The sequence below is a fragment of the Melanostigma gelatinosum genome, assembly GCF_949748355.1.
Source record: "Melanostigma gelatinosum genome assembly, chromosome: 9".
Lineage (NCBI taxonomy): Eukaryota > Metazoa > Chordata > Actinopteri > Perciformes > Zoarcidae > Melanostigma > Melanostigma gelatinosum.
The window spans coordinates 22,205,817-22,229,173 of record NC_136642.1 but is presented as its reverse complement, the minus strand read 5'-3'; the positions used below and the strand labels follow the sequence as shown (position 1 = coordinate 22,229,173).

General features: G+C 42.6%; 1 protein-coding gene across 2 annotated transcripts in view; it reads right to left on the bottom strand.

Annotated features, from left to right (window-relative positions):
• Positions 1–20,063, bottom strand: part of oxr1a (oxidation resistance 1a) — a 138,771-nt gene extending 118,708 nt beyond the window's left edge. For both annotated transcript variants that reach the window (XM_079275544.1, XM_079275545.1), the window contains exons 1-2: positions 19,962–20,063; positions 7,933–8,018 (exon numbers count right to left, since the gene is read on the bottom strand). In XM_079275544.1, coding sequence (XP_079131670.1) covers positions 7,933–7,949 — 17 coding nt within the window. In that variant the 5' untranslated portion in view covers positions 7,950–8,018; positions 19,962–20,063. The remainder of the gene's footprint in view (positions 1–7,932; positions 8,019–19,961) is intronic.
• Between the last annotated feature and the right edge of the window lie 3,294 nt (positions 20,064–23,357).

Here is a 23,357-nt window from a genome sequence, read left to right as displayed (position 1 = left end):
GAGGAGAGAGCACTAAACAGAAAAAGTGAGAAGCACAAAGATGTGTGCTTCTCACTTGCCAATGCTTTGGATTTATTATCACACACACACAATTCCATTCCATTCAAATCAAAACTAGGCTACTATGCTCAGACATTTGACGGATTCAATTTTAATGAAAGACTTTTAATTTGGGTCTCGCGTCGTATGCAAGTGTGGTTTGAGGTGACTGGAGGGAGCCCAAGAGGAGAGCCAATTTTAAAAACACACAGATAAAAAAAGCCACTGCAGCAGATACACAGAATTCCTCGCCCGCTTTATGCTTCATTCAGCAGTTTAGGATGGGAGAAGACTAAAACAAACAAAAAACGCTTTGTTCCACATTCAGCAGAAACGGTGAATGAGCTTTTAAAGTCTTTGAATTTCAAGATGGTAGCCTGTTAGTCATTTTGAGCATATTCGTGTCATCGCCTGTGCTGACACAGCTCCCTGAAGATGGAGAGCTGGCTTGGTTTAATCATCTTCTCACCCACAGTAGCATATCTCTCACACACACGAGTGGATGGCGGCGGCATTGTGACGGCACTCACTCCCCATCACAGTATGATACCTCAACCTCCTCTCATACCCCGCTTTCCCACAACAGAACACATTCCTTACCCTATTCTTTTTGTGGATATCTTGTCCTGGACAGACAACAAATACCCACAATAAGCCTCACGTGGCTTATTTATGAAGTGACGACTACCACAGTATACATACATACATACATACATACATACCATACATACATAGGGTGTAACGGTACGCGTATTGAACCGTACGGTACGAGGCTCACGGTTCGGTACGCATGACGAACCAAATAAGTTTGAAAAAAATAAATAAATAAATCTTTTTTTTTTTTAAACCTTTGTTGGGCTCTGATCATATGGCTTAAACATGTGCTGTGGACAAAGAGAATCGGGCCTTCACTGTTTCAAGCAAAGGTTTCATCCTGATTTGTAGTTTGATGAGAACAAGCCTCCTCTGGGTGGAATTTCACACTCAGGTGTGAATTCCCCCTCCCCCCAAAAAAACTATGGTCCAATCTCATTGGCCGAAGGCCAGGCGAACCCAGGACCCCTGTGGTTCGACCCCTGTTCTATAAAACTATCTGCTTCCCCCAACTCAAAGCTTTTTCCAACTCTCCCTCCGGGGTTAACAGGAGGCACACAACCGCTCTCTTCGCCCGGACCCCCCCCCGTCCAGGCCACAGAAGAACCAACTTTCCCCGCCAGCGCAACGCTGGCCACGAGGAAACAACGGCCCTAAAACCCTCAAACCCTGTCAGGGCACGAGCCGTTTTGCTGGACGAAACGACAGTGTTCCACTTTGAGTACGGCTCCACCAGCCCGCGAGACGAACCCGCATCAGCGATCCGTTCTCCGCTTTTCTTTTTATTTTGTGCACAAACCGGCACAGAGGAGCCCGACGAAGCCTCGCTCCTCTCGTGACCGAGGATTCCCGGTAAGACGCGCAGACGCGTCGTCTCATCCGAAGTTAACTGTCCTCCCTGCAGCGAGTACAGATCGGACCTGCGTTTGCTCCAGAGCCACGCCAACGGACCGAAGCCGCACCAGCAAAAGCCGTGCGACACACAGCGCCCGCTACCAGCCGCGCTGCAAGCAGCCGCCCCCCCTTCCTCTCGAAGAAAAAGGACAGCTTTGCCACGAACACTTCCACGTTGCAACGAAGCATCTACAAGTAAGATTCTTGGCATTTGGGCATAGCTTAGCTTAAATTAACTTAAGTTTAATTCAGGCCATTCATTTATATGTTGATATTCCCGTGTTTTTGTGTGTTTAAATTACTGTCGCGTGATATCGAGATAGTACGCAATCATTACGGACCAGAGAAGTTCCGTTGTATTCGTGTATTAACTGCTATGACTGTTTCTTTGGGATTATTTTCATTCATTGTCTTCCACTCCGTGTGGAAGTTCTCTTTTCATTAACTCGACTCGGTGAGTGAGCTGAGGTGCGTGGTTTATCACGACATAAGTTACCGGCAGTTCAAAGACGACAGCGGTATATTTATGCATGATAGAACCAGCAAGCAGGCTCCCTACCACATCGCACGCCGAAGCGTGATTCACTTCGAGTTCTCGCTCCTTTTTCTCTTTCCTCCTCTCACGTGACACACACAGCTCCTAGCTCTACACCTGAGAAACCCCGTTGAAACGATCGCCTCACACACGTGCTGCCCAGGCACACGCGATTACATACAGCAGCCTAACTGCCATGTTGGCCCGCGTCACTCGACGCCGCCATCTTTGTAGTTTGTAGCTGTAGTTCTTAAGGCCCCTCCCCTTTGGCCAGCGTCACTCGACGCCGCCATCTTTGTAGTCTTTAGCGTAGCTGTAAGACTCCTTCCTGTTCACCCACAGACCCACACACACACATACACACACACACACTCTCATCCATTTTATTCATTCTTTAGTTTAGGCATATAAAATTGTATGATAACGTTTGTTGGTTGCAATATTAATTGATTTGATCATTTATTATTTTGATTCAATAAACTCTGTTATACTTTCAGGAGCAGTCGTCTGTGATTACTTGTGCATATGTATTTGATAAGACTGTATGTAGTAGCCTGTGCTCGAACTTAAAACCTTCACTGTCACTGAATGTATAGTCATACGCAGACTATTGACATTATGAGTGACTACTAATTATGAGACTTAGTTTTATCGTTTGGTTATTGGTCCCTGTTCGCAGGGTGGTGCCCCGTTTTTATTAATAATCATTAATAATTGTTACATACATCAATAATTCTATTGATGTCAAGAATTCAGTTTCTTAAATGCTGATAACCCAAACACGCTCCTTTAGATCCCAACACCTTTATTTAACCAGGTAGTCCCATTGAGATTAAAAATCTCTTTTGCAAGATGTAAGTAACAATACAAGATGTAAGCAAGATGTAAGCAGCAATACAAGATGTAAGTAACAATACAAGATGTAAGCAAGATGTAAGTAACAATACAAGATGTAAGCAAGATGTAAGTAGCAATACAAGCTGTAAGTAACAATACAAGATGTAAGTAGCAATACAAGATGTAAGCAAGATGTAAGCAAGATGTAAGTAGCAATACAAGCTGTAAGTAACAATACAAGCTGTAAGTAACAATACAAGATGTAAGTAGCAATACAAGATGTAAGCAAGATGTAAGTAGCAATACAAGATGTAAGTAACAATACAAGATGTAAGCAAGATGTAAGTAACAATACAAGATGTAAGCAAGATGTAAGTAGCAATACAAGATGTAAGTAACAATACAAGATGTAAGTAACAATACAAGATGTAAGTAACAATACAAGATGTAAGTAACAATACAAGATGTAAGTAGCAATACAAGATGTAAGTAGCAATACAAGATGTAAGTAGCAATACAAGATGTAAGCAAGATGTAAGTAGCAATACAAGATGTAAGCAAGATGTAAGTAGCAATACAAGATGTAAGTAGCAATACAAGATGTAAGTAGCAATACAAGATGTAAGTAGCAATACAAGATGTAAGTAGCAATACAAGATGTAAGTAGCAATACAAGATGTAAGTAGCAATACAAGATGTAAGCAAGATGTAAGTAGCAATACAAGATGTAAGTAACAATACAAGATGTAAGTAACAATACAAGATGTAAGTAGCAATACAAGATGTAAGTAGCAATACAAGATGTAAGCAAGATGTAAGTAACAATACAAGATGTAAGCAAGATGTAAGTAACAATACAAGATGTAAGCAAGATGTAAGTAACAATACAAGATGTAAGCAAGATGTAAGTAACAATACAAGATGTAAGCAACAATACAAGATGTAAGCAAGATGTAAGTAGCAATACAAGATGTAAGCAAGATGTAAGTAGCAATACAAGATGTAAGTAACAATACAAGATGTAAGTAACAATACAAGATGTAAGTAGCAATACAAGATGTAAGTAGCAATACAAGATGTAACCAAGATGTAAGTAACAATACAAGATGTAAGCAAGATGTAAGTAACAATACAAGATGTAAGCAAGATGTAAGTAACAATACAAGATGTAAGCAACAATACAAGATGTAAGCAAGATGTAAGTAACAATACAAGATGTAAGCAAGATGTAAGTAACAATACAAGATGTAAGCAAGATGTAAGTAACAATACAAGATGTAAGTAACAATACAAGATGTAAGTAGCAATACAAGATGTAAGTAGCAATACAAGATGTAAGCAAGATGTAAGTAACAATACAAGATGTAAGTAACAATACAAGATGTAAGCAAGATGTAAGTAACAATACAAGATGTAAGTAACAATACAAGATGTAAGTAACAATACAAGATGTAAGCAAGATGTAAGTAACAATACAAGATGTAAGTAACAATACAAGATGTAAGCAAGATGTAAGTAACAATACAAGACGTAAGCAAGATGTAAGTAATGCCGTGTTCACACCGGTCGCGTTGATTTTTTGACGCGCGTCGAGATTACATACAAAGTCTATGCACAGACGCGATGAGACTGGCGCGCCGCGATTTTGCAGTGCGGTGGACGCGTTGGACGCCGCAAAATCGCCAACCCGCGAGTTGAAATTTTTCAACTTCGGCGACATAATCGCGTGACGCTGTGGCGCGATAGCCTATCAGCGTTGAGTTGCTCCCCCTGTCATCACTGGCTTCCTGCCGTTGTTGAATCAGGAAATAAATCCTGTAGCCGTCTGTGTTCACCCAGAGCTCTACGATACCTCATATCAATAGAGACCGGACCAAACTATGTGTATGCATGTGTGTGTGTAAACCATACGGTACAAACAATGAATAGACGCTGCCGTATTTACGTCTACGTGACGTTATTGAGTGCTGGTGGAGCTGCTACGATGTTAGCATAGCCTAGCACCGATCCATCAGAGCTACATTGAGAAGACCAGTAACCTACACATCGGCATCATTACGTCGTTATTTCGGAGTCCCTTTTTGTCGGTTTATTGCTGTTGAATCACAGCCAAATCTGTTTATTTTGTGTTCCTACAGCTGTAGTAAACAGCGACCGGTGGCTTGCTAGACAGTGAATACAGCTCGATACAATCCACGGAGCTCCTCTGAACAATATTATGAACCAGACATGACGGCGTTTGGCATTCCGATGTTTGAGGGACTTCCACAACACGTACAAAGCAGCAATTGTCCTTATTCCTTTCACGGTTGACAGCGGAAATAAATGGCGGCCAGATGGAGGCTTCCAGGACGATAAACCACGCCCCCTCTCCGGCGCTACGAGATTTTGCGGCGTTTGGTGTGAACACGACCGGCGGCGCGTTGGACGCGATTGTGCAGTGCGTTGGACGCTTTTTTGCAGTGCGTCAAAAAATCAACGCGACCGGTGTGAACGCAGCATAACAATACAAGATGTAAGCAAGATGTAAGCAACAATACAAGATGTAAGCAACAATACAAGATGTAAGCAACAATACAAGATGTAAGCAACAATACAAGATGTAAGCAACAATACAAGATGTAAGCAACAATACAAGATGTAAGCAACAATACAAGATGTAAGCAACAATACAAGATGTAAGTAGCGATACAAGATGTAAGTAGCGATACAAGATGTAAGTAGCGATACAAGATGTAAGTAGCAATACAAGATGTAAGTCGCAATACAAGATGTAAGTAGCAATACAAGATGTAAGTAACAATACAAGATGTAAGCAAGATGTAAGTAACAATACAAGATGTAAGCAAGATGTAAGTAACAATACAAGATGTAAGCAAGATGTAAGTAACAATACAAGATGTAAGCAAGAAGTAAGTAACAATACAAGATGTAAGCAAGATGTAAGTAACAATACAAGATGTAAGCAAGATGTAAGTAACAATACAAGATGTAAGCAAGATATAAGTAACAATACAAGATGTAAGCAAGATGTAAGTAACAATACAAGATGTAAGCAAGATGTAAGCAACAATACAAGATGTAAGCAAGATGTAAGCAACAATACAAGATGTAAGCAACAATACAAGATGTAAGCAAGATGTAAGTAACAATACTACATAACATTAAGGAGCAGTTTTTGTTTTTATGCTTATGTGTTGCTAAGAAGACACCCCAGAAGATGAGTCACTCAGGTATAGTTCCATCATTGTTCAAAGTCAAAGAATAACTTTATGATGTTAGTTGTAATGAATAAATATATTTTAAAATAAAGTACATTTCTCTGGCATTTATAGTTTTCTACTGTACCGAAAAGTACCGAACCGTGGCTCCACTGTATCGTACCGAACCCAACCGTGAATTTTGTGAACTGTTACACCCCTAATATACACACATACCGTGAGCCCCGGTAAACCTGTGCATTAACACGGCAGTGATGCGTGTGTGGATTATACACTGTGGATTCTTCTGCCATCAACACGGAACCCTTTCATACAGCTATCGGCTTAGCTACAGATGACAACCCTGTGTGGATGAGTGTTTGAAGACACAAGGTCAAATGTAAACTGATCTTGTAATAATCAGTTGCAAAGCTATCAGAACTACTTTTAAAATGTGGACTAACGGTTTACAGTCTTTTGGTATGCAGCTCTATCTGGGATAGAGTATGTATGGGGTTGTCATTGTGTAAACCTCACCCAATCCAATAAAGAGCAGGACAGACCTGCTAATGCTGCCCTACATTCTGATATAGTAGCATCCACGACCAGCCTTCACGCAGTGGACAAATAGATGGCACATCCACTGTGCACTATTTATTTGATGTTTTTTGATATCCTTATTATATTGTAATAATAATAATAATAATAATAATGTAGCCTGCTTCTTGGTCTTGGAAATAACTCTAGTGTTAAAACTGTTGCTTATAAGATAGTTAGCCAGACATGCTAACATTTGAAGCTTACGTTAGCGCAGACAAACAGTTTAATCCTTACTTTTAATTTCTTATGAATTAAGAAAAAGACATCACCCTGACGTATTGTGTGTGTATTTTCGTACCAGGTTTTAGGCAGAAATGTTTGCCTAAACTACAGCCGATTTCAACGCTCATATACAAGAAGTCTAATACAAACACTAGACTTCAAAATATATCTGAATAAATTAAACAATAAACAGTATGGGCTGTGGACACATACATTTAACATTTCCTGTTGAAAAACTACAGTCACACAAGCAGTAGTTCGTGCACAGGACCTCCCTTGGTTAAATACCTGAAGGCTGGAAAAACAAAATGAGCTTCTAAGGTAATAAGACTGCACATTATAACCTTATTGATTAAAAACAGACAGTTTTTTCAGAAGTCATGGACTTAAATTATTCAAGAGAAATTCAGTTGCGTTTTCAATGGTAGAATGAATGGGCTGTTCTCAGTGCTGAAGATAATTAAATACAAACCAAACCCGAGCTGTGAGCCGGTTGACATTAAAGAAACAACCAAACGCACCGTTTTGATCCACCTAACCCACCGTACACACTAAGCAACTTGACCACTTGCAACCCTGCAGTCAAGTGATGAATGATGTACGTACGTACGCTACCGCGAGTCCCATTAAAAATACAGAATGTACACACAAGCAGGGAAAGACTGAGAACCGGGTTTCCCAAACATCCTACAAAGGCTGTGAGTGTATTTAAACTTCAGCTCAAAAGGTTCTCTGGGCTCTACCTATTTAGAAATGTGGTAGCTGAAAATAATAATAATTCACAGATTTTACATGAAACTAAATGGAATGATTTCTTTGTTGTGACCAGAAATCAACCATCACCTTTCTTCACATCAATGTCTTTCGGAATCCAAAGTCATCAATGGAACATAGCCGACCAGAAATGTCAGACATTATCAGCAGAAGCCATTTTAAAATTCCCTGAGATTTCTGCTGGGCTTTTTCTTTTTTGAGTGGATAAGAATAGATCAAAAGTGACATTCTGCTGACCTTTTGGTGCTGAACATCTTGGCAGCGTCTTCTTTCTCCTGCTCGGAGGCTTTGGGAGGTCGAGGTTTGATGTTGACTTTTCAAACCTGCAGGAAGTACACACACACAGGGACAGAAGGAGATAACTGTTAGATTTTCAGCATCACAGTCAAGTTGTCTGAATGCCTTGGCCACGCTGATCTCATCAACCTCCATTTGCCGGCCTCCAACTGAGCGGTTCAAATTGAGCGGGCATGGCAGGAGGGAAGGAACTCGGCCGACACGACAAAAGACAACGCATGGAGTCAAATGTCAACTTTGATAATCGTTTGCTTCTTCTTCGCCACAACAACACAGATTTAAACCAGAGTGGAATTAATTAGCACCGGAGCTCAACTGGAGCGACGAGGCATAATTAAAACCCAATTAAAAAGAAGGAGAACTCTGCTTGTGTTGGCAAACATGTCACGTGCGGCACGGCCTCTGAATGGTTAAATCCCCGACGTGGGTCTCTCTCTCCCTCTCTCCGGATGTCAGCGCTATACCTACCACGTTGCATAATGGCTGGGAGTTAAGGTTATCAGAGACTGCGGAGGAGCTGGAGTAAAAGAAGATACGGTTCAATAATTAATGCCGAGGTCTATGCAGGCCTCACTCTTCACCTTCTCCGGTCTGTAATGAGATGAGTGGAGGGCCAGAGGGAAGGAGGCAAGGGAGAACGGGTGATTAAAGTGGCCAGCTCAGCCTCATCTACCTTTCCCCCCCCCACCCCCCTCCATCAGTCAGACGCTGCACACACACACACCATCTCATTTATAAACACCTGGAGTGTGTTTCCTCTCACCTCCGCACACTGCTGGCAGGGAGCAGAGCTGAATAAGCCGGCGTAAAGGTTAACAAAGTAGTGCGACACTGGAAACATCTAATTCATTCAGGTGACATGGAAACCGCAGATGTACTCGCTTCTGTAAGTAATCCAAGGCAGCCAACTTTGTGGCATCCGTGACTCACAGACAGCAAGCGGCCACAAAAAATGTTATTATGAAAAAAAAGGTACGTCTTCATATTTGAGTTTTACAGACAAAAAAAGATTTTAAACATGGCCTGCAGTTCAGATTAATTGTTCCGACACTGCATTGCTTTCGTTAACGCAATTAGCTGGATTAAGTGTTTAGTCTCACTGTTAGAAGCCAGACATGCACACATCTCAGAGAAGGGTAAAAGCTGTTGTCAACAGTTTCACGCTGCATCAACGGTGGCTTCACCGCTCAAACAAACCTATTCCATCAAACTACACAGCTAGCAGCTCCGAGGCTGTTCTAATGCTGCATTCATGCAATGTTGAGGAGAACAGAAAAAAACTCCCTTTATTCCATCTGTGTTCACACATTGTTACAAGTCGGTTCCTCCTACTGCTAGCTTTGCAGTTATAAATTAGCCATTGCTATATGCTAACGCCATCCAAAGCCAACAGGCTGCCGGTGTCAAAGTTAACGTGGTAATGTTTAGCAGGTATAGTTTGGCATGATAGCCAAATTAGCAGGTATTTGGTCATAAATTGGAGAAATTTAAAACATTGGACATGAAAAGTGCACCGCTAACATCTGTTTGCAGGCTAGGTAGTCAGTTAGCTGGTCAGCAGCAGCACATTGAACAGCATGCAAACGCACATGGTCAGTTTGGGTGCCACTGTGCTTCTTCCTTCATGCTAATGCTATTGCTGTCTGCCAAAGTTTGTTTCACACATGAGAAAATAACTAGAACCAAAAAAAACTGACATTATGCAAAAAGGGGCTGACTAAATGCGATCAGTTCAGTTGGACTTTAGCGCCACCAGGAGGCTGACATTCGTGGTTTTAGAGGAAAGGTCATGAGGATTCATCCTCTGGGGACCATGAATACCAGCACATTTCATAATCCATACAATAGGCTAGTAGTTGAGATATATCAGTTTGGAAAATTTAAAGCAGCACATCACATTCAAACAGGTTCTGTCATTTATGTATTTTTTATATCTGAAACATTTCATACCATAATGGCAGCAGGGGGAAGTTAGAGAGATGAGAAATACCTCGCCAAAGGGCTGCAGGTACATGCACACTGACAGCCAATTATTCGAAAATATTTCATTTCATTAAACAGAACTGTTTATCTAATCTGAGGGAAAATTCAGAGCCCAGAAAGTACAGAGAGAGATTTTCAAAGAGTCGCATAATTTCCTCTTCCATTGCTGTTAAAATGTGACTCATTCACCCATTCGTCACAGTGTTCCAGGGCTTTAAAGTGATTACACAGAGAGTGCTTTACCAAACCCAGCGCTCCACTCAGAAAAAATAATAACAAACCTTCCAGCTTCTATACTGAACCAGGACCAAAACTGAAAATACATTTAGACATTATTTGGGATTATACGAGGCCAACTTCACCTGCCAGCGGGCTTAAAGTGAACCAGTACGTTTCTTATTTAAGCCGTATACAGTAAAACAAAAAGCAAGTGGAATCTAACAAAGAGAGTGCTGCATAGGTGCACCACATGAAGTTAAGTGACCAATGTCTCATAAGTCATTTGACATCACATTTGGATGTTCTTTTCTTCTGTTTTTCTGGCAGACACCCACAAGTGTTCATGTTCTATTTGTCTACAACAGGTGGAGCTTGTGAAATGGTGTCGCCATGAGATGGCGCTTGAACACGACTGCATTTTACGTGGAAAATTTATTGACAGTCACAGAGCCTGTGCTTTGCTTTACCTACGTGGCTGGATCCCAAATTTGCACCAACAATGTGATCTCAATGCTCTCATTAATTAGGTTGGCCTAAAAAAAACCACATCATCCCTGCACTACTCGATTGCATAGAGACAAGGCAGATCTGCATTCATCTTGCACGGCAGATGGATTCTTTAAAGAAGTTAGCGAAGCTGCTGCACCAGCATCAGTAATGGGGAATATCGCTTCATCGAAAGAAGGCCAGAGAGAAGAGGGACTGAAGGCTTTTCGAACTTTGGTAAGAGCTTGATTGACAGATGGTTCATCCGATCAACAGTTTCCATCGTCTGCTTCTGAGATAGTTTCATGTACCAAACATGTGGTGGGTCAGGTTGGATCTGCATGGGACTTAAAGAGCACTTCAATTTAAAATAGAATGTGTAGCACAAAGACACAACGGTCAGTCAATCATAACGTCTCCAAAAAGGTTGCATTCCATGTCAGCTTATTTGTACGGGTTTATCCGTTTCACCAATGGATAAAGCTGCACCACAACAACGCATCAGTGGAGCCATGTGGATCCTCCTGACATGAACAGACCATGTCTACTTCCATCTCTATGGGAAATAACTTTGTTTGAGGATGTTCTCCCTGCCGAGCTTCATTAAGCCAGCCTTGGGTTTCAGCTTAATTGTCTGTGCACGTGCAGAGCATCCTGACAAACACCATCAGCATCCGAGCATGTCATGGATTGAGGAGAGTCCCTCAGACCGACAGAGGGACAGCAGGTGTCGCCGGTGCTCGGGCGTGCACTTTTGCTGAGAGCTGCCGGGCGTAAATAAAAACGACGACGACACGGGGGTGATGTGCTCGCTTTGACACGCGCAGCCTCGAGTTCAGGGCTGACTGAGCTATTTCACAGTAAAACAAAGACGAGCTAAGCGTGTACCCAGTGCACCGTTAACACGACCAACTGCTAATCCAGCCAAGGCAAATGGAGGAGATTCTGCTCTCAAGTTTGCCCCGTTTCAGATGTGAATTTCAACCCTCCCTGAAGCTGGGTTTATGAATGACGAAAAAGGGGAACGGTAAATAAAGATATCAGCTGCGCTGGTTCCTGGATGGAATCCAGGGGGTTAGCAGGAGAAGTGGAGTATTGATCAGAGGCAGGATTAGCTGGCCCAGCATACAGCTAAATCAGTAACGGCCCTGAAGACGTACAGAGGCAGGAAAACAACAGCAGCCGTGTAACACAGTAAGTATAGCTGGAGCATTTTAAAGCAAGGCACGGCCGGTTTCTCTTCCAACACGCCTTGGAACTCTGGCTACTTCATCTGCTGAGATAGTGAAGGCAATATCATATTTTTGTCTGAATCAATTTCAAATTGTTGGGTATGTCGACTGTATCGAGTTCACTGACGTGCAACTGGACAAGATTTCTCAGTGTGTAACGATGTCTTGTGCAGCTTTAATACAGAAAATGTCTCCTTGTATTATAAACACAAAGATGGAAAACATTCAGTGAAGAGAAACCAACGCTCGCTTTGAAGTTATGAGCATTTGGTGAGTATTAAATACATAGTCCGGTAGCTGCAGTGATATGACTCATCTTCCCGTCTGTTCTCTACTCCCGTCCCCTGGTCGTCCCATTGTCTGCACCTCACCATTGTTCGCATCTCTCCTTTCTCCCCCATTCCTTTCCTTGGCCTCGTCGCAGCGCACGAGGAGCCTGATTGCGGCACATCTCCTGAACTAATAGGGCGGGGTCACATTAGCCTGGCAGGAAACACAACGCCATGATGGAAATGCTCAGTCAATTACCGGGCGACGAATAAACAACCCCTCTGTCATTTTTTTCGGCTCATATTTGCGTTGGGGCTAATGGTTGCGATGCGCAGTCGTTATCTGCTCGGGGGCATCTTATCAACGTCTCCCGGAGGAACTGGGCAACATGCTCGTGGTCGGTAGCGTCATTGTATGATGTTTGGGTTGCCCTGGATGGGAGCGTTGCCCCTGCAAATAAAACATCCCAATATAAACGTTGCCAGCCACTTGTCAGTTAAAGCGATAATGGAATCATCTTGTTTGAATTCGGCATCCGACACCATCTTCAGGATGTCTCATTTAGACCTAAGGCTGACAATAGACGTACGTTGGACTTCGACAATTTCTTTCTATTTAGTTCCTGGGTTGATTTAGACAGAAAAGCTTGAAATATGACGAACTATAAAAGTAAGTAATAACTAATGAGTTTCAGGGTCGAAAGAAACTAAATGAGTTCTCCAGTTTACTTCCTCATATTCCACCATCTAACAGAGCAGCAGGAGGCTCATCGTAGGCTGAATCATAACAGCTATATCTTTTATCGACAGGCGGCTTTGGGTAATATTATCTATGCTTATGGGAATTTCACTGCAATGAGGATAAAATATGGAAGACTTCTTAAAATACCATTTGCACTGAACAGAATATGAGTTCACGCTGGCTGAGTTAATTTAATGTGTTTTATTAAACATTTTGTACCCAGTCCCATAATGAATTTAAATACAAGATAATAAAAAGGAAAAAACGTGCATGTAAAGTGAGCTCACTGTAACACTAATGGCTTCAGAAATTAGCCATAAAGTTATTCATAGACACTACGTGATATGATGGAGAGATGGGCTCAAGATTACCCTGTTGGTACATTTTGAATTGAGCTGGTAAGACGAGACAGCTCAATTCAAATGGAGCTTGTCTATTTTTCTAGACAAAACACGTGGAAACGTGGAGTGGCAGAGATGCAATCAGCTTTGTGTGTAGTTCCGTTAGCCGATAGCCAAATGCACCTTCCAAAAAAATAAAAGCGGGGAAATGGTTTTTCCCATCGACGTAGTCTAGAAATCCCACCACACTGTATCAGTACTTCTGTCCAGGGCTGGTTAAGAGTAGTGAGTGAGGCGTCAGCGGGCAGTACAAAACATTTTGAGTGAAGCTAGAACCAGAACACTGTTAGCTTAGCCTAGCATAAAGACTGGAAATGGGCAACATCCGCCTCCCAACACCTTTAAAAGCTGGCCAATCAACACATTGCATCTCATTTGCTGTAAAAAACTAAATGTAAACTATTTATGGTTTTACAGAGAGCTAGGTGCTGTAAATACTTCTACCTAGGCAGGTGGATTGTTTGTTGTTGCTGCCGGCTCTAGCTTCATATTTATAGTACAGACATGAGAGTGGTCTAAATCTTCTCTCCAACTCTTGGCAAGAAAGCAAATGTGGCAAAATATGAAACTATTCCGAGACCAACCGTGGCTCTGCAAACATATCATTTGAGTCATAAACATCTCATCTTTCGACATTATAATCAAGGTTCATAGCTTTTACAGAGCTTTCGAGCAAAAATTTAACTGGCTCAGGTGTAATCCCATGATGCATCTGTGGAACACTGATCACATGACAATGATTGGTGATGGCTGTATAGGGGGGGAGATTGTAACCCAAGAGGTCTGTGGTGTTATGCTGGGATGACGATACAACTATATGATGTCACCTGAGCCGGTTCCCAGTGAGGGTACTCGGATCGATCGGCCATCGAGATCTCTCAATTTGAATACTTAATATACAAGGTAATAAGTTAAACAAACAAGTAATGCTACAAGATCCTGAAATGAGAAACTAGAAAATTGGCCCTTGTGTCCCCTTCTTCAATAAGATGAATGCTGCAAGCTACAGTGTAGAAAGAAGCACATTCCTAGAAAGGTCCCTCCCCGAACATGTTTCTCAATTCCTTCAACTTTCAAGCCCACATGGGAAAATGCCATCTCCTGCACATTACGTAGAAATATGTCGTTCTGTAGCTCTAAGAGGAAGCACAGTCAACCAACGGGTCGATGGAAAAAAACGAACCACTTAAAAGAGCTATTGACATGAGGGACTGGCAAGGAAAGTCATTCCTCACACCAAGGGAACGATTCTCTGCTCGTGCTTGCTTCTACAATATAACACCATTCCAGTGAGGAACTACACGGCCCTGTGAGATCACATTATGCCAAGAAAACTACTGACACTCTTCTTCACAGCTCACCGTTAACTCAAAATAAACCTCTGCCTTCCTGGGTTGATCTATTTCTGTCTGCGAGTGTTCCTGAGGTTTCTATGTGCATGGAGGCTGCACATGATGATGACGACGACAATGGTGGGAAAGGAAAATAAATTTATAAAACCGCGAAAACCTCAGCTTTCAAGCAGAGTAGCTCATGTAGCTCATGGCAAGGTATGTACAGGAGCTAGAACACTGTCAGTTTGAGTTAAAGACATGCACACAGTCGGGGTTGGGAACTGCTGAGTCACTTCACCGTGTGATATTAGGCTGACAGAGACAAACGCCTGTGGAGTATCAGTCAAAAATGACCCCCACCCCCCTTGCTTTGATTCAATTAGCTTTCAGGCGATGGTCGCTCAACTTAAGTGACGGGGGCCAAATCTGATTTCAGTTCGCCGACAGCGTCGCCATCTTCCCGTCAGGTTTCGTGGCGTGGGTTTTGTGATGCGTGCTTTGCGGCCCGCAGTCTAGCTGCGTGATCACAGTTTTCTTTTTCAGACAAAGTAAAATCATCGCCCCTTACATGTAAACATAAGTCATTCGTAGCAAAGCACACACCACACATGAGCATCTCAGTGGCACCGGATCTCTGGGACGTCTTTGCAAACGTCTCAGGCCGATATGAACCCCGTAAAGCAACGCATTTCTTGGAAGCTTCACAATTAGTTTTCAGGCTGGATTCCAGAAATCACATCAGACTGCAACAAATCGCTGTGCCACCACCCTTGTCATTATCTCATTGCTTTCTTGTGGAGTCAGTACCCTCCCCTTCCCCTCCCCTGGTTGTCTCTCTCCCTCCATCCATCAATGCTTTTGGAACACCACACGTCTTTATTATTCCAAAAAATGAAACATCGCCACAGTCTATGGAAAAACTAGGGCTCGCAAAAGGCTCAAATAAAACCGGCTAAAATTCCCTCATCTAGCAGTTTAATTGCTGGCACCAGGCCTGAGTTGAAAATCACATGCAGCTGCTCGCCAAGATCGGAGGACATTCAAGACATTTCATGACCTCGCAAACAACATTTCATCATCTGCCCAAAAATGATTGTTTAACCAATACAGATTATTCTCAGTCAAACTTATTGTACAGCTCCTTTATGGATTTATTTATTTTTCCAAAACTTCTCCAGGCCTGGAGATTGCTATTTCTTTTACTTGTCCAGGTTTTTCATGAGCATACAAACCCTGCATCAAGCTGCTAAGTCCGCCATATGCAAGTAGTTTGGTAATTGTGCTGTGGCCCATTTTGATACATTTAACGAATAACGTTTTTTTGGCCAGTGAAATAGCACATTAAGAGACTGAGCTACAGGGTTCTTATGCAACCTGAACAAAGTGCTGAACAGAGTCAAAACTCTGGCCCATGATCAGAGGGAAGGTGATTTTGGTTGCAGACAAACCCTCTTTTAGGAATTTTATTATTTAAGATTAACGGTCTCGCATGGCTCTGCCCAGCATCATTCAGCCTCAAACGCTTTTTTAAAAATAATTTTGCATTGCAACAACTCCTGGTAGAGTTTCAGTTTGAACACTGATTAGCTTCAGCTGGTTACAAAAGGGCTCCGTCTCCAACCATTTATATCTGCATGGAACTGCTCAGGTTGATACGAAACCACCAATTTACCTTCATATCAAAGGAGGTCACAAAGAATCAACTCAATGCAACAGTAGATTGTACTGGATGTCGTCGTAGGAAACACCTCAGTTCTAGAACGGCGGCAGCTTAACACCCACGATGCGTGTTTTCAGGCAACAGTCTCCGTGGCAAAAAGTCAGATGTGATGTTGGCAATTCAGTCAACGTTCACAGAGATGCGCACGCACGTGCGCATTAATGAGGTTGCAGAGACAGATGAGATAGTCGCAGCTGTTAAAACACCACATGACTTTAGATCCTTGCACAGATTAATCGGCGAGATAACGAATTTCGTCGAGGCCACCTTGATAAACATCGAGCCTCGTCCCTCACAGCTTGGGCTTATCGGCACGGAAACAAAGCATCAAAAGCATGAAAGCACAGTTTGATATACTTGAAAGTTGTTAGAACCAATTGAATTAGTTGTTGTTTCTTTTTTTTCTTCTTTTTTTTTTAAATGCCATGTACATAATCATTTCTGCTAAGTGAATATGGTTCAGTTTCATCTACGCGAATCTCAACGTGGTAATCAATTGGTAACAGCAAGCAGTGGCCGACGACAGCAGGGTGAAGGATTAATCAAAGCCAGCAGGGCCGTGCATAATTTCATCATGAGTCATCATTCAAGGTGTGTGTGTCACTGCCATGCTTTGTATTAGTAACACAGGTGATGGTGCTCGTTTTCTCCAAAATGACAGGTTCTCAACAGGTGGATTTTTAAAATGATATAAGATTTGTCCAAAGTTTGATTTAATGACTACAAGATGGTTAGGGAAACTGCTCAGCATTTCAAATTCATATAATAGAGTTAAGAGAAAACTATTTGATTGGACGAGTGAAGGAAAACTACGCAGCACCAACGATTCATTGTTCGCGTCACTTTTCAAGCAATTACTACCAGCTTCTAAGTGGTAAAAATTAGCTTCTTTTCTACATACCGTATAATAGTTAAGCATTGAACCAGACCACCATAATCCTGGCCAAAATATTTGCGATTCACGATATCATGCGTAACAGATGGGACACAAATTTGAAATAAGTTAATCATAAAGGCCCGCTGCATAAATGAAGGTTCATTTATCCACAATAAGAGCCTATATTGTCCCAGCCCCAATGACAATATACTAAATATATTTGGAGTATGACTTTTAGTTTGAAAAAACAAGCCATCTGAATATATAACAGGAAAAGGTTGAAATTAACAGATCAAGAAGAAAGCCTATGTCTTCCCACTAATATGGACCACCAAGAAAAACACAAGCCACCGGTGATCCCAACAACAAGTCATATGCGACACCTAATGCTGCGTTCACACCGGTCACGTTGATTTTTTGACACGCGTCGAGATTACATACAAAGTCTATGCACAGACGCGATGAGACTGGCGCGCCGCGAGTTTGCGATGGCGCGGCGCGTTGGACGCGTTATTGCAGTGCGGTGGACGCGGTGGACGCCGCAAAATCGCCAACGCGCGAGTTGAAATTTTTCAACTTCAGCGACATAATCGCGTGACGCTGTGGCGCGATAGCCTATCAGCGTTGAGTTGCTCCCCCTGTCATCACTGGCTTCCTGCCGTTGTTGAATCAGGAAATAAATCCTGTAGCCGTCTGTGTTCACCCAGAGCTCTACGATACCTCATATCAATAGAGACCGGACCAAACTATGTGTATGCATGTGTGTGTGTAAACCATACGGTACAAACAATGAATAGACGCTGCCGTATTTACGTCTACGTGACGTTATTGAGTGCTGGTGGAGCGATGTTAGCATAGCCTAGCACCGATCCATCAGAGCTCCATTGAGAAGACCAGTAACCTACAAATCGGCATCATTACGTAGTTATTTCGGAGTCCCTTTTTGTCGGAGAAGACAAGTACAAATCAGCATCATTACGTAGTTATTTCGGAGTCCCTTTTTGTCGGTTTATTGCCGTTGAATCACAGCCAAATCAGTTTATTTTGTGTTCCTACAGCTGTAGTAAACAGCGACCGGTGGCTTGCTAGACAGTGAATACAGCTCGATACAATCCACGGAGCTCCTCTGAACAATATTATGAACCAGACATGACGGCGTTTGGCATTCCGATGTTTGAGGGACTTCCACAACACGTACAAAGCAGCAATTGTCCTTATTCCTTTCACGGTTGACAGCGGAAAGAAATGGCGCCAGGTGAACGGCTTCCAGGACGATAAACCACGCCCCCTCTCCGGCGCTACGAGATTTTGCGGCGTTTGGTGTGAACACGACCGGTGGCGCGTTGGACGCGATTGTGCAGTGCGTCAAAAAATCAACGCGACCGGTGTGAACGCAGCATAACAACCAGACTCCTGCATCTCACTTTGCTTTGAACGCGACCATGAACATCTCGCCGGCCTTGAACAAACTACAGAGAGCATCAGCAGAGCACAGCGCGTCTCTGGACAGTAATGTCGTGTTTAGAAATAAACGTGAGAACAGACTGCTCTTAACTCAACTCTTTATTCCAAGCTGCTCCGGTACATTAACGTTACCCCACAGTCCAGACCCCTTCCCAGGTTACCCTGCTTTGCCCCCATTCCCCTGGGTCCTAAGTCCCCCCACGTACACCTTCCCATAACATCTATGTGACAACAAGTATTTATAACAAATACCACAAGTAACACGGCTCCTTTACCTGAACACGCTGACCCCGCTCTGAGCGGACATGTTTTATTAGTATGTATAATAAGAGATTAAGGAGCGTGGACAATATACAGGCCCTGGAGGCAGCTCACTCTGCACCTTATGGGGCTATACCTTATTGAATTATGCAATGTGGTAATAGGCTTAGCTGCATGCTTCTCTGCAGGGGAGTTTTGGGCTGACTCTGATGACTCACTTCATTAAGTCTTCCTTCCTAAGAGCTTTGTAGTTGCTGAGTGAACTTTCCACCACAGTCCCACATTAACACTGACCTCAAATGGCATTCACAGTAGAGTAAAGGAGGTAAACACGCCGCATTATTACCTCACTTTAACTGGAAATACTTATTTTATACACACACATCTGAGTAGATATGGCATTGTTGAATTGATGGTGTATGTATGTGTTGCATTCTCATGCTTTTCTATTATCCCTATAATAATCTAAAATAGTCCATAGGGATCTGACTTTATTGCACTTAATGCTCTTGTCTTTCTCCTCCAGCTCCTCTAAATGTTCCTATAACACTCCTGTAGGTAGTCCCCTACCTACTTTTACCAAGATCCTTGTCCATTTACTAGAGAGGAGACTGTTACACACACGTTACCGGCGACGCTAAAGATAAACGGTGCACAAGCTGCCTCTCGGTAGTAGTAGAACTTCAATTAAACGATACAAACAGCACCCAAAGCCGCGTTCAGGAACAATTACAGTGACCCGTTCACCTGAATTTCACTTGCACCGCCTGAAAGCATCGCAAGAAGCAGCAGCATCCTCCTAACGGAACTATTTTTAAACCATCCGGGGCTCGCGAGCTCCGCCAGCTGCACGGAAACAACACTTTGCAAACATTAAACCTTTATAAAGGCATATACGACTTCTACGGCAGTACCAAGATATAAGCCGGGGTGAGTCGTTTCGGGAACAAGAATAACGCGTCGCTGCACTCCGGTACTTACTTTCAGAAGGGGACACGAGGCGAAGGAGGCGCTTCAGACGGTCGCAAACATTTTCGGACACGCGATTCAGGTATCAGGGGTGTTTCTTCATCAGGCGTGCACCATCGCGGGAATGTACACACACGGGCAGACATGCGGAATCATTTGACCTTCTCCCAATAGAAAGTACCATTGGTGAGACGTAGGAGAGGGGAGGAGCGGACCATACCAAGCGGGCGTCCCAGCAAAGCGAGGGGGGGGGGGGGACTGTCATCCTAGGATGCGCTGCAGGAACAGAACGATACAGTAGTTGTAGTGAAGGGTGGAAATAGAGTAGAAGGGTGTAGCAATTTCATCAGCAATTCAATTTCACCCTCCCTGCTGTATTCCCCATTAAAAGTAGGCTACTTTTAAAATGATGCTGGAACTCAAACAATTGTTTGTAATATTTACTCCATCGGAATTAAATCGGAAGGGCATTTTTCAAAGGTAATAAATTCAAAATTCATTGCGCTGTCCCCCCTGAGACTTTATTTCGCAAAAAATATGTACTTAGTCAACACAAGAGGCAAATATTTTTGTGTTACCGATTGAACTGAGCCATGAATTAAATATTATGTTTGACACCTTAAAAGATAATTATGCAAGTCAAGAAAGTCGCAGTTTGTTAAAGGTTTGTTGTAGTAACTAGTCGTTAGCTTTGTGTGAAACTGCAACATCTCTCGCCTCGCACAATGGACGTCACCAACACCAACATGGTCGTCATGTAGCTCGCTAGCTAGCTAGCTAGGTAGTTTAGCTATGTTCTGCACACAACTATAAGATGATTTTACCGAATGTGACTATTTTTTATCAGCAGCAAAGCAAAACAACTAGCCAGACCCACTGTTCTGAGTTCTGAGTATGTCCCGGTACGAAAAACACAGGTATCTAGCTTCAGTTAGAGCCGCGAGCTAACCAGTGGGGCACACTCACATGCATTAAAAAGCACGCGCAGCTGGCCCAGTTCTGTACACAAAGCACAGAGAAACTACTTTATTCTCTGCTCAGGGAGACATTACTTCACTATATCTTTACTTACATAATAGTGGTATGCTGCTATATTCTGAATGTTGCACATAGAACCTTTTTTAAATTACGTTTTCCTAGGTTGTAGTACAAAAATGCAGTTTTGCAACGTCCAGAATGTTGACTCTGAAGATTATTTATGTCGATGATCTGGTCGAATAGTTGTTTGTAGTTCACACAGGGAGTTTACCAAGGAGGGGTTCAAAGATGAAAAAGGTCACATGAATCTTCCTCTGTAGTTTTAGGGAGGTCCATGCAGTTATCACATACAAATGACAGTGATAAGGTTGACTGTCAACATTCAAAATAGAGAGAGGGGGTTAACAGGACTGACACACAAATCAAATCATTCAACTCATTGCATTATAGTTGAGACTTTATTTATTGCCTATTCATGACTTCTACCACCTCTAGGCCCATGACTCGATGGAGGATTAGTAAACATTAGACCCTGTAAAGTAAAACAAATATGCATCACAAATAACAGCAATTCTTCAAGTTCATTCAGGACTATTACAAAAAATACAAGATAAAAGTTATGAATAACACTGCGGTCAACTGTTTTATGGGCCTATCAAGCACACAGTTTATGGAAAGTCTATTGATATGTTGTGATGCTATAAGGGCATTCTTAACTCACTCTAAAATATTACAGCAGGTGATTAATCAAATGTCAAAGAGAGGTCTCTAAACTCCATTTCGTCATATGTGTATGAGCTACTCAGACAAATATACCAACTGAGTTAGATATGACAGAATTTACAGTTGGCCAAATGGCACACTATCAGCTCTTTATGAGCTATTATGTCTTGATTAAAGGCAACATCCTTTAAAAGTTGTGTCTGTAGAAGAGCGTCAAAATAAAAGCCCGGCTGTGATGAATGGAAAACAAGTCTTTACATTCAATGTGTGGCCTTGTGAGAACACAGCCTCATATAAACCACTCTTTCCTATCCAAATGGTTTCTCTCACGCACAATAAAGTTGTCACTGTGGGTGTACAAGAGAAAATACAGACATCAAACTGGTTCAGCGTGGGGCACTCTGGGTCACAGAAAAGAATCCACACGAATGCCTGAAAAACATACCTTTAAAATGTTGTTCATGGTTGTGCATTTTTGTTGAATGTATCAGGATGGTGACGTACAGTTAGACACATGAAGGCCAAATACAGACCGGTGCCTCTCTTTCTCTCTCTCTGTCTCTCTCTCACAACCACATGGACAACACCAGGAACTCCCTGCCCACTGAGTTGGAAACTGCATTTCTCAAGTATAAATGAAGACTTGTTACTGTATTGATTGATGGTGCACTTCAGCAGCGAGGGGCTAAAATCGATGAGCGCCACATGGAGGCTGAAGACCGATGCCTGCGATGCCTCCCCTCCCGAACACCCAGAGCTCACTCATAAATAAATGAGGAGACAGTGCGTTTCCTGAAAGATTGCTTTGCTTTGAGGGGGAAGGGGCCTCTAAACCTTTTCATACTGAATCATCCGTAGAACAGAAATAAATGCCCATAAAGATATTAGATATTCTTCACTCCACAAATACACGTCCATTTCTTCTTTTAATCGAGCGGAGAATCCATTCATCAGAAATTAGTTAAAGAGGCACTTTATTGCAGCAATAACATTTAGTGTGTGAGTGTGTGTCTCTGATTATTCTCACACCCGTCGTAAAACTGTAAACAGTCTTGCACAAATTAATTTGGCTCGAGACTTACTGAGAGCCAGTAAGTATGCATTTCTCATCTGAGTGAGTCTGAGTCTGAAATGACTTGGAAAGCGTTGTCTGTAATGTGAAATAAAGCTCAATGGAAGAGTTGAAAGCCCAGCATCTCATGCCCAGCATCTCACCTGCCATGTGGTAATTTCTCTTGATAAACTGCTCCTATTGGGTTGTATTTGTAGTGGAGCAAGAAATTGACAGAGAACATTTTATTTCTGTCGGTCAGTGATGAGTTAAAGGAGCTAATTCCTTCATGTAGCATCACTGAACTCAGGGTTTATGGTCTACGGCCATGGCAGCAGCTCTTTGGGGAGTGTTTTGAGCTAAATGCTAAACATCAGATCATATTTTCTCAATTACGGATTCCGCAGTGGTTCTGGGATCCTTTACTTTCACTGCTGACGGACATGCGTGTTATAAAAAAACAACTCCCCAATGGCAGCCACAACGGAGACAGAGCCCGATCCAAGGCTCGATCCAGTGGCAACAATGAGGACTGATTAACCTGTCGGTGACAAAGAAACGTCTGCACCGGCAGGATGTCCAGAATCTCAACAACTACCGTCCGATATCTACACTTCCTGTCTTGGCAAAAATCCCCGAACCATTGGACAAGTTGC